The sequence below is a fragment of the Anolis sagrei genome, chromosome Y (genome assembly GCF_037176765.1).
Source record: "Anolis sagrei isolate rAnoSag1 chromosome Y, rAnoSag1.mat, whole genome shotgun sequence".
NCBI classification, from domain to species: domain Eukaryota; kingdom Metazoa; phylum Chordata; class Lepidosauria; order Squamata; family Dactyloidae; genus Anolis; species Anolis sagrei.
In genome coordinates this window covers 35814674-35827269 of record NC_090035.1, presented here as the reverse complement: position 1 = coordinate 35827269, position 12596 = coordinate 35814674, and the positions used below count along the sequence as shown (strand labels likewise).

General features: G+C 44.6%; 1 protein-coding gene across 3 annotated transcripts in view; it reads left to right on the top strand.

Annotated features, from left to right (window-relative positions):
• The window catches only part of LOC137095237 (heterogeneous nuclear ribonucleoprotein R-like), a 49447-nt gene that overhangs the window by 23057 nt on the left and 13794 nt on the right, over positions 1-12596 (top strand). For all 3 annotated transcript variants that reach the window (XM_067461674.1, XM_067461672.1, XM_067461673.1), the window contains 3 exons: positions 218-336; positions 715-822; positions 2629-2742. In XM_067461674.1, the coding sequence (XP_067317775.1) occupies positions 742-822; positions 2629-2742 (195 nt within the window). In that variant the 5' untranslated portion in view covers positions 218-336; positions 715-741. The remainder of the gene's footprint in view (positions 1-217; positions 337-714; positions 823-2628; positions 2743-12596) is intronic.

Genomic DNA, 12596 nt, shown 5'->3' with positions numbered 1-12596 from the left:
ATTATTTCAAACCTTGGTATGTTGTGTTGCTTTGTGCAACCAAACATTCCTAGCATTTTTGCAATTTCTGGACAGACATATCTTGTTCAAAGTAGCCTGAAATATTTATATACCTCATATTATTTCAGTTTTAGTCAAGTACAATAATGGTTTTATACCAATGGTTCTCTTACATTCTCCAATGGGAATCTAACTTTTGTTTATTTTTAATTTTTAGGATTGGTAGCTTATGTTGATCTTGATGAGAGAGCAATAGATGCTCTTAGAGAATTTAATGAAGAAGGAGCCCTCTCCGTATTACAGCAATTTAAGGAAAGTGACCTGTCGCATGTACAGGTAAGGTAAGAGCTCCTGTGGTGTGAACATTTAGGTTCATGAATGTAGTATTACCTCTAACGTGACCATAACAAATGTCTTTGGGTAGCAATACCTACAGTGAAACCTACAGTGAAATTCTTGCACAATATACCTTATAAATGTTCATCTATCAAACACTAAATTTAAATGTTTGGGCTGCCTGCATACTCGTAAGATTTGTGTGGTAGTGTTTTATGTTAACCTGTTGTATTAAATTAATGGAGGGCTGATTTGTTTTAAATAAAATATATCAAGTTGGCATAGGTTTTTCTGGGCAACTGCTTTAGTAGGATTTTATGTAAAGTTCACTGATATCTAAGTTACATTCTATATGTCCCTATTAAATTGTTTCTGCAGAACAAAAGTGCATTTTTATGTGGAGTTATGAAGACTTACAGACAGAGAGAGAAACAAGGAAGCAAAGTACAAGAGCCAACAAAGGGGCCAGATGAAGCAAAAATTAAGGTAATATATGCGTTTCCCGAGTTAAACGGTAGAATATGAACATATTACATTCAAGAGGCTCTGTTTACAGTTGTATTATTTCTCTAAGGCTGAAATTAGAAAGTTTAGTGATAGCTCTGGGAGCTACAAGGACTCCCAAAAATAAAGATGGGGGAGATGAAAAGTAGCTGGAATTCACATTTTTTGTTATGAAAAATGTGTACAGGTGGTCTCTGAGTTACAAACATTTGACTTAAGAACTGGAGTGAGACAACAAGAAGTGAGAAAAATCTACCCCTAGGAATGGAAATTCACTCCTGTAAGAGTTATCATGAGGAAAACGTGTCTCCACTCACGCTTTATCACCAATCCTTGTTTACATATTTTTTTTCAAAATCTAATTATCACAGGGACAGAAAGTGAGGTGAAATCTTCTGAACATGGGTACAGACAGAAAAACTATTCACTTGGCTGGAGGTACACTTAAAATGTACCTGTTCTGACTTTTAAACAAATTCAATTTAAGAACAAACAGAACATATACAGAACATATCTTGTTTGTAACTTGAAGAATGCCTGCAATCCACCACTAGTTTATGTATCTCAGGAAGAATGTCATTTTAAGAGTGGAAAGTCTCTTACGATTAAGGGTGCAGCTACAGTGTTTGTTCCAATTTACATACAAATTCAACTTCAGAACAAGCCTACAAAACCTATCTTGTTCATAAGTGACTATTTTAAAAAGTTGAGCACTTGAGTGGAGGGCCTGTAACCAATTTAATAAGTGAATCGTTCTCATTGAATAATTAATGTTAAAAATACAGAGTGGCAAAAGAAACCTATGTGATCTGTTTGTTGCAGAGATAATTTTGCGTCTGAGATGTAATTCAGTTTGTGTGCTCTATTTCTATATACGTATTATGAAGTTATTGCATAATATCGTGAGAATAGTTACCTGATAGCATGTGTAGTTTCTTTCATAGAATCATAAAGTTGAAAGAATCCACAGAGGCCTTCTCTGACTCCCTAGATCTTTTTATTATGGTTTCCGACCAGATTTCTTACAAGTGTACTATCTGGACCAGGCATGGGCAAACTCAGGCTCATGGGCCAGATGCAGCCCTTTGGGCTCTTTGTCCCTGCTCCCATCTGCTTTGGCTTTCTCTTCACTTTGCAGATGCAGTGACCTGTCGCATCCTCACACTGAAAGGAGGGCCAAGGCAGAGACATACCTCTGCCAAGAGCTCTTTGGAGAGTACTCGGCAGTGGAATGCTTGTCTCCTCCCTCTGGGCCCGGAAGAAGGTGGGCCACTGCCTTCCTAGGGCCCATAAAAGAGCAGGGGAGAGAAACACCATTGCCAAGCGTCAGTGGCGCATTTGTTTTCCTGGAGACAGGCCCGCCCTTTCCCTTTCCCAGCCCCAGCCTCCCCTTCCAGCCCCAACCACGCCCCTTCCAGCCCATGACCCTACCTCTTCTGGTCTCACCCACACTCCCAGCCCAGCCCTTGCAGCTGGTCCCGAAAGGCAGCCCCAGTGGCTCATGAGTCACTTAATAAAAACACCCCTAACTTTTGACTTATTAACAGGCTGCAGAAAAGGAAATGTTATTATATATGTCTGGCACTGAATGCTTCTTAATAAGTCCTAAATAGGAAACCTTAATTAATAATTTATAAGCTTCATTATTGGTTTCCCACAGGCAACTTGAAGGTGCGTGCATGTACAAGCACGCTCACATAGTATGTTGTTTAGTTTTGGTAAATAAAGTATTCCTAAGCGCCATCAACATAAAATAAAATTTCTATTTTTATTACCACCCTCCTTTAGGCTTTGCTAGAGAGAACTAGTTATACTTTGGATGTGACCACAGGGCAACGGAAGTATGGTGGCCCTCCTCCAGATATTGTCTACTCGGGTTCCCAGCCTGGCATTGGCACAGAGGTTTGTGTTTGCTCTTTAAATGCATCAGTATTCTTTTACCTAAAATTACTTTATCCCAGACTGCTTTGTAAACTAAAAGATTTTATTCACTTAAATTGAATGTCTATTTATTTATACCGTATATTCCGGCATATAAGACGACTGGGTGTATAAGACGACCCCCCAAATTTTCCAGTTAAAATATGGAGTTTGTGATATACTCGCCGTATAAGACCACCCCTCTTCGAACGCACACCCAATAAAAATAAAAATAAATCAGATTAGATTTCAATATGGTAATTTTAATGCAAATGCTTATGACATGTAGGGTCTTAGCAGGAAAGCTGTCACTTATAAACCTAAGGCTGCTTGTCATCAAACATGTAAACATAAAACAGTTAAAGTGGATTAAACTTTTCCTAACTCCCTCTAAAACCGAAAGGAAGGAGACAATAAACCCATGGGAGCTGCCATCCTGTGTTTTCTAAGCTGTCAACCATGTATCTTACCAGCAATTGCCTGATTGCTTTATACAATGTCTGCTTAGATTGGTCAGTTCTTCTTGCCTGCCCAGCCCTCCCTGTGTCCAAGATTTTACCTTACCTAGAGTGAGCCCAGGGACGGGTCCAATGTCATAAAATCATAGAGTTGGAAGAGACCTCGTGGGCCATCCAGCCGAACCCTACAATCCTAGAGTTGGAAGAGACCTCATGGGCCATCCAGTCCAACCCCATTCTGCCAAGAAACAGGAAAATTGAATTCAAAGCACCCCCAACAGGTGGCCATCCAGCCTCTGTTTAAAAGCTTCCAGAGAAGGAACCTCCACCACATTCCCTCCAGGGCAGAGAGTTCCACTGCTGAACGGCTCTCACAGTCAGGAGGTTCTTCCTCATGTTCAGATGGAATCTCCTCTCTTGTAGTTTGAAGCCATTGTTCCATTGTGTCCTAGTCTCCAGGGAAGCAGAAAACAAGCTTGCTCCCTCCTTCCTGTGGCTTCCTCACATATTTATACATGGCTATCATGACTCCTCTCAGCCTTCTCTTCTTCAGGCTAAACATGCCCAGCTCTTTAAGCCGCTCCTCATACGGCTTGTTCTCCAGACCCCTGATCATTTTAGTTGCCCTCCTCTGGACACATTCCCTACTCACTCCTGTCAGGCAGTAAGACATAATGCAACAGGTGGTCATCAAGTTTTGCTTTATTATTATTATTATTATTATTATTATGAAACCCTTGAGTTGGAAGGAACTCCAATGGCCATCCAGCCCAACCCCACTCACTCCTGTCAGCAGGAAGACACAATGCAAGCCCTGCCAACAGATGGCTATCCAGTTCTGCTTGATAATGATGATGATGATTATGGAACCCATGAGTTGGAAGGGACCCCAATGGCCATCCAGTCCAACCCCACTCACTCTCCTTGATAACAACAACAACAATGGAAACCCTAATTTTCTGGTTAATCTTATCACATGATTTTGTAATGCTGGCTTTCTCTTTTTGAATTATCTTTAATTCTTGTTGGATATCTCTGACATCTTTTTTGATTGTTGAGATTTCTTCTTTGATTTCGCTTATTAGTTTCCCTGTCTTCTCTTGGAATGTTTTTTGCAGACTTTCCTGCATTTTTTCTTGGTTATCCTGTATTTTCTGTAATTGTAACGTAAGGTCTTTTAAAGATGGTTCCCCTTGTATGGAGAGTCTTCTTGTTAGTGTGGTTATTGTGTCCTATTTTGGGCACCGCAATTGAAGAGAGATATTGACAAGCTGGAATGTGTCCAGAGGAGGGCGACTAAAATGATCAGGGGTCTGTAGAACAAGCCCTATGAGGAGCAGCTTAAAGAGCTGGGCATGTTTAACCTGAAGAAGAGATGGCAGAGAGGAGATATGACATCCATGTATAAATATGTGAGAGGAAGTCAGAGGGAGGAGGCTTCCTTTCTGCCTCCCTGGAGACTAGGACATGGAACAATGGCTTCAAACTACAAGAAAGGAGATTCCATCTGAACATGAGGAAGAACTTCCTGACTGTGAGAGCTGTTCAGCAGTGGAACTCTCTGCCCTGGAGTGTGGTGGAGGCTCCTTCTTTGGAAGCTTTTAAACAGAGGCTGGATGGCCATCTGTCAGGGGTGCTTTGAATGCAATATTCCTGCTTCTTGGCAGAACGGGGTTGGACTGGATGGCCCAGGAGGTCTCATCCAACTCCATGATTCTATGATTCTATGGTTGTGAGGTTTTTGTTCATTTTAGGAGTTGTAAATTTGTCCATATTAATGTGTCTGCCCACTAGCTTGCTCTTAACCTTAATTCTTTCTTCTGTAATTGTCCCAAGGACCCTCCAAGTAATTGCTCTTTCTTGATTAGGATGTAAAAGGTCCCACCCTGAGGATTTTTCTTTTTGTATATGATGGACCACGGGAGTCTCATTAATTAAATTCCCCAGCTGATTTCCTTTATTGTCTTTTCTTCTCCTCACTCCCTCTCTCCTTTTTTGGGCATCTGTATATTCTTTTTACTCATATTGTTATTTTTTCTTTATTTCTTGCTGTTTATTATTTTATTGTTCTTTTTATTATGTTTATTCTTCAATATCCCTCTCAGGCTCTAGACCCTTTCTCTCCTCTTTTCCTTCTTTCATTTTTTCTCCTTTCTTCAATTCATCAGTTCTCTCCAGAGCTTATCTCTCCACCTCTTACTTCTGCCCTTACTGACCGTGCTTCTGCCTTTACTGCCTCCCTATTCTGTCTCCTTCCCTTCTTCCATATCCTGTTTGGCTTTGGACTGCCCTTCTTCCTCATTTCTTCACCTCCCCACCTCCTCTGGAGTTGTGACTCCTCCCCTTTTGCCTGCGTTTGCCTGCTTCAGCTCATTCCTGGTTCGGAGCTTCCCTTTTCTCTTAAAGGAGCCACACAATAAGCACAGTACCCACAGTAAGCCCACCTCCTTTTTTGCCTTTGTATTCCTTCCGTGGTTTACTGCTTCTTTCTCTCCTGTCTCTCTTCATCTCTCTTTCCAGTAAGCACTATCTGTGCTTTACAGACCTTCTTGGATTGCTTTTTCTCTAGTTCTGTCCTCCTCGGTTCCTTTACATTCCTTTAATTTTCGTCCCTTTCTGCTGCAAGCTCTCTTCTCTGTTTCCTTTCCCCTTCTTCTGCTGTGGTTTCTTACAATTCCCCCCCCCCCCCCCCCCCCGTTCTGCTTCTTTTTTAAAAAATGAAGGCGATTGGCTTAGCGAGGCTGTTCAAGCCTCGTTCCCTCCCTCCAGGAGCCTCTTCTGGGGGAAAGCTCCACAGGCGGTTTTGCCGGTCTCCTTGAAGGAGACCCGCTATGAGGTTAGCTTCCCAGTTTGGGGAGTCCCTTTTTGAACTCTGTTCCTTTTGAGGGGAGGAAAGACTCCCCACATTGCCTCCCCCCCCCCCCGGCTTCGATTCCCAGCACTCCTCCTCCTTGCCCCCTCCCTTCTCCTCAGGCTGCGCCGCCAAGAGAGGCAAGGGAACAACTAGAGTTACAACGGCGGCGAGGTGCTGCCTGGGATGCAAGGAAGGCAGATTCAATTGATGGAGTGGCAAATGGCGTTCCAACACACTGTTATGCTGGTATACCCGGCGTTTAAGACAACCCCCCCCCCCCCCATTTTTGAGATGACTTTCTTGGCTTAGAAAGTCATCCAGTACCCCGGTTTTTATGGTAGCTATAATTTGCATTATTGTTTAAACCATAATGTAATGTTCTTATATCATGGATTATTGAGCTATAATGATCTTTCGATTGAAGTGTCAAGGCAACTTTATTGTGCATGTGATGCTACAAATGTTCCTGAAATCATTTTCCCCTGATAAGAAAGATATCCTTTTTAAAATGAAGTGTCTTGAATAGCATATTGTTAACTGCCTCATTGATATAAATCAATGCCATGGGCCCATGGTATTTGGTTGGATCCTGAATCATGAATACCAAAAATTCTGGATGCTTAAATTCCATTCAATGGTATCTATATATATAAATTTGTTAGGGGCATCCAACGAGGAAACAAAACTCAAAAACCCCCCAACGAAACTGTACCAAAATTGCCATGCCCATAACACAACCCACAAGGTACAAACATATCTACTCAAAATGAAAAACAACACAACAACACACTCACAAAACGGCAAAACAACAAAACTCAAAAAACCCCAATGAAACTTAACCAAAATTGCCATGCCCATAACACAACCCACAAGGTACAAACATATCTACTCAAAATGAAAAACAACACAACAACACACTCACAAAACGGCAAAACAACAAAACTCAAAAAAAACCAACGAAACTTAACCAAAATTCCCATGCCCATAACACAACCCACAAGGTACAAACATATCTACTCAAAATGAAAAACAACACAACAACACACTCACAAAACGGCAAAACAACAAAACTCAAAAACCCCCAACGAAACTTAACCAAAATTCCCATGCCCATAACACAACCCATAAGGTACAAACATATCTACTCAAAATGAAAAACAACACAACAACACACTCACAAAACGGCAAAACAACTGAGCATGCGCATTGGTGCCCAGCCGCAAGTTCCCTGGCGCGCGCACACAGTTCCCTCTGTGGAAGCCATGCCCACTCCAAGCCCCGCCGCACCGCTTCCCGCACACACACACCCCCGCTGCACGCACACACACAACCCCACGCTCCATCACTCCCCCCGCCGCACACACACACGCAACCCCACGCTCCATCACTCCCCCCACCGCCACACACACACGCGCAACCCCACTCCCCCCCGCTGCCGCACACACACACGCAGCCCCACGCTCCATCACTCCCCCCGCTGCCGCGCACACACACACAACCTCACGCTCCATCACTCGCCTGCCCCAATCTTACCTCCTTTTACTTCACGCCACCTCCAAACCCCACCGCACCCCTTCCCGCCCTGTCAAAATCCAGGAAAGACAGGAAGGAAGGAAAGAAGGAAGAAAGAGAAAGGGAGATAAAGAAAAGGGGGAAGGAAGGAAAGTTAGAGAAAGAAGGAAGAAGAAAAGGAAAGAAACGGAAAGATGGAAGGAAAGAAAAGAGAGACAGCAGAAGAGAAAGAAAAAGGGGGAAGGAAGGAAAGAGGTAGAGAAGGAAGAAATGAGAGACAGAGGGAGGGAAAGAAAAAGGGGAAGGAAGGAAGGAGAGAAGGAAAGAAAAAAAGGGAATGAAAGAAGGAAAGAGGGAGTGAAGGAAGGGGGAAGATGTAGAGAAAGAGGGAGGGAAGGAAAGAAGGAAAGAGAGAAGGAAGAAAAGAGACCAGAAGAGAAAGAAAAAGGGGGAAGGAAGGAAGGAGAGAAGGAAAGAAAAAAGGGAATGAAGGAAGGAAAGAGGAAGTGAAGGAAGGGGGAAGATGTAGAGAAAGAGGGAGGGAAGGAAAGAAGGAAAGAGAGAAGGAAGGAAAGAGGCCAGAAGAGAAAGAAAAAGGGGAAAGGAAGGAGATAGAGAAGGAAGAGGAGAAGGAAAGATGGGAGGGAAGGAAGGAAGGAGGGAAAGAAGGAGAGAAAGAGGGAAGGTTGGTCACAGCAATGCGTGGCGGGTAAAGGTTGTTATTTCTATGATTATTATGATGCTATTATTCCTATGAGACCCTTTTAGGGGGAATGGGAGAGGTGTCAGGTCCCGGAGACAATGCATTGCATTATTGTTATTGTTATGATGGTGGTGAAATAAAAGGAAATAAAAAGCGAAAGAAGGAAGCAAACAGGGAGGGAAGAAAGGCAAAGGAAGAAAGGGGGAGGGAATGAAGGAAAGAGAGAAGGATGAAACCAAGTAGTGAAAGAAGGAAAGAAAGAAAGAGGTAGAGAAGGAAGAAAGGAGAGAAAGGGGGAAGGAATAGGTAGGTACCTCTCTTTCATAATAGTCCAGATATCTACCTCAACTTTGATAAGTTTTACTATAGGCCACAGCAACGCGTGGCAGGGCACAGCTAGTAGTGATATAAAAAGGCGAATAACAAGCAAGTGCTGGAGAGAGCTTGAGTACTCATGAATTGGGGGTGTACAGCAAGGTATATTTGCAGATGTGTATATTTTGGGGTTTTTTTCCCAAGTATGTCTGAGCCATGGATACAGAATTACTGGATATGGTGGGTAGACTGACAATAGTGTTGTTGTTGTTTATATCCCGCTTTATCTCCCCCAAAGGGGACTCAAAATAGCTTAACATAAAAAGCATCAGCATAACCATTTAAAATACACAAATATACAAATGTTAAAACAGGATAAAAAATTCCCAGTTAAAAATCATTAAAATAAATTCAAAGTTAAAAAACACAGACCCCTTAATTGATCTTAAGAACTTCACCTTTAAAAACCTGTCTAAATAAACAAGTTTTAGCTTGCCACCAGAAGGCAGCCATAAAAAACACCCGCTCTCTCATTACCACCAATTGAGCTTGAGATGGAGGTGGGACCAAGAGAAGGGACTCTCCTGAAAATCTCACGGCCTGGGCAGGTTCATATAAGGCAGTGGTTCTCAACCTGTGGGTCCCCAGGTGTTTTGGCTTCAACTCCCAGAAATCCTAACAGCTGGTAAACTGGCTGGGATTTCTGGTAGTTGTAGGCCAAAACACCTGGAGACCCGCAGGTTGAGAACCACTAGTCTAGGGCTTTAATTTTGAATTGTACCTGGAAACAGATGGCAGGTAGTGGAGCTGTTGCAACGGGGGTTGTCCGCTCCCTGTAGCTAGCACCTGGCTGCAGCTCTTTTGACTAGCTGAAATTTCTGAGCAGTCTTCAGAGGCAGCCCTACGCAGAGCGCATTATAGTAATCCAGACGGGGCGGCACTATGGCATGTCCCCTTATGGCCCGATCTGGCTTCTCAAGAAATGGGTGCAGTCGGTGCGCAAGTTTTAATTGTGCAAGGCCCTTCTAGTCATTGCTGACACCTGGACCTCCAAGTTCAATGCCAAGTCCAGGAGGACTCCCAAACCTGTGTCTTCAGGGGGAGTGTAACCCCATCCAGCACAGGCTGAATCCCTATTCCCTGATCTGCCTTCTGACTTGTCTTGTCTGGATTAAGTTTCAATTTGTTTGCTCTCATTCAATCCATTACTGATTACAGGCACTGGTTTAGGGTCAGGACAGTTTCCTTGACATAAAGTGGAAAGGGGTCGTAAAGCTGGATGTTATTTATTTATTTATTTATTTATTTATTTGGGGTTCTTGTACCCTGCCCTTCTCACCCCGAAGGGGACCCAGGGCGGCTTACAACAGCAAGGCACACTTAGATGCCTGCCACACAAACAATCATCATAAAAGTACAACAATTCAAAGTTCCCACAATTCAAGCCATTATCCCAATAAAATCTATAAAATCGATAAAAACAATAAGAACAATACAAACCTAATTCTTCCTTCTACCTATCAGTGTACACTAACTCAAAGATCTGTTTTTGATTCCACTTTGACAATCCTGCTGATCTTACACATCTGATAGTCTTATTTAGTTGTCTTATTTAATTGCCTGGTTGCCCAAAAGCCTGGTTCCACAACCATGTCTTCACCCTCCTCCTGAAGGAGAGGAGGGATGGTGCTGTTCTGATTTCCCCCGGGAGTGAGTTCCACAGGTGAGGGGCCACCACTGAGAAGGCCCTGCTTCTCGTCCCCACCTGCCTCACTTGTGACAGTGGTGGGGTCGAGAGCAGGGCCTCCCCAGATTATCTCAAACTCCGAGGTGGGACGTAAAGGGAGATACGTTCGGACAGATACACTGGACCGGAACTGTACAGGGTTTTGTAGGTTAAAACCAGCACCTTGAATTGTGCTCGGAATTGAACCGGCAGCCAGTGGAGCTGGCATAACAGGGGGGTGGTGTGCTCCCTGTATGTCGCTCCAGTGAGCAATCTGGCTGCCACTCACTGGACTAGTTGAAGTTTCCGAACAGTCTTCAAGGGCAACCCCACGTAGAGCGCATTGCAGTAGTCTATTCAGGATGTAACAAGAGCATGGACCACCGTGGCCAGATCAGACTTCCCAAGGTATGGGCGCAACTGGTGCACAAGTTTTAATTGCGCAAAAGCTCTCCCGGCCACCGCCGAGACCTGGGGTTCCAGGCTCAGCAGTGAGTCCAGGATCACTCCCAAGCTGCAAACCTGCGTCTTCAGGGGGAGCACAGGCTGTAACCCTATACCCTGTTCGGCCTTACGACTGACCAGTAGGACCTCTGTCTTGTCTGGATTCAATTTCAATTTGTTAGCTCTCATCCAGTCCGACACAGCAGCTAGACACCGATTCAAGGTCTGGACAGCCTCCTTGGTGACAGGTGGGAAGGAGTGACAGATCTGGACATAATCCGCATAGAGATAACACCACAGTCCGAAACTCCGAATGATCTCCCCCAGCGGCTTCATGTAGATGTTAAACAACATTGGGGACAGAATAGATCCCTGAGGGACTCCACACGACAATGGCTGTGGAGCCGAACAGGTGTCACCCAGTAACACCTTCTGGGACCGTCCCTCAAGAAAGGACTGGAGCCACTGCAAAGCAGTACCCCCGAGTCCCATTTCTATGAGTCGTCCCAGAAGGATACCGTGATCGACGGTATCGAAGGCTGCTGAGAGGTCCAGCAGAACTAACAGGGACACACTCCCCCTGTCCAGTTCCCTGCGCAGATCATCTACCAAGGCGACCAAGGCTGTTTCCGTTTCATGTCCCGGTCTAAAGCCAGACTGTGCCGGATCAAGATAATCAGTGTCTACCAGAAATCCCTGGAGTTGAGCTGCCACCACACGTTCCAGGACTTCGCCCAAATAGGGGAGATTGGAAACTGGCCGATACTTGTCTAATTGAGTGGGGTCCAGTGATGGTTTTTTCAACAGCGGTTTGATAATAGCTTGTTTTAAGCTCCCTGGAATCTTGGCTTCCTGTAAGGAGGCATTAACCACCACCTTCACCCACTCCACCAAACCCCCTCTGGCTTCTTTTATCAGCCAGGATGGACAGGGGTCTAGGATGCATGTGGTAGGCTGCACCTCTCCAAGGATCCTGTCCACATCCTCAAGCTGAACCAATCAAAAAGAATCCAATAAAATTTGACAAGCAGATGCTCTCGTTACATTCTCAGAGACTGAAGGTAAAGTGGTGTCGAAATCCGACCGAATCCGCCCAATTTTATCTGCGAAAAATCGAGCAAATGCTTCACAGCGAGGTCCAGAGCTGTCAGGGATCTCGCTTTTTGGTAGATTTAACAGACCCCTGACAACTCGAAAGAGCTCGGCTGGACGATTCTTCGCAGATGCAATATTGGCAGCAAAAGATGTTTTTTGTGCTGCCTCTATTGCCACACCATAGGACCTTAAAAAGGCATTCAGATGTGTTTGGGCTGATTTAGTTGGGTTTTTGCGCCACACGCGCTCTAGCCACCTCTTATTTCGCTTCATTGCTGCCAGCTCCTCAGTAAACCAAGAAGCCGGGTTAGCTCGGTTACTCGAGAGGGGGCGTTCCGGAGCGATTGTGTCGATTGCCCTAGTCATCTCTGTGTTCCAGTGAGAGACCAAGGCATCGACAGGGTCACCAGCCATGGAGGTGGGAAATTCCCCAAGAGCCATCAGGAAACCATTAGGATCCATAAGTCTCCTGGGGCGGACCATTCTAATGGGTCCACCATCCCTGCGGAGATTAGGAGGTGCAGTCAGTCTAAACCTAATCAGGTAGTGATCGGTCCATGACAATGGAGCGATAGTCAGCTCCTCCACCCCGACACTATCACCCCATCCCTGAGGAAAAGACCAAATCCAGTGTGTGTCCGGCAGTATGGGTGGGACCAGATACTAGTTGGGACAAGCCCATGGTTGTCATGGCGGCCATAAAGTCCTGAGCTGCACCTGACAGAGCAG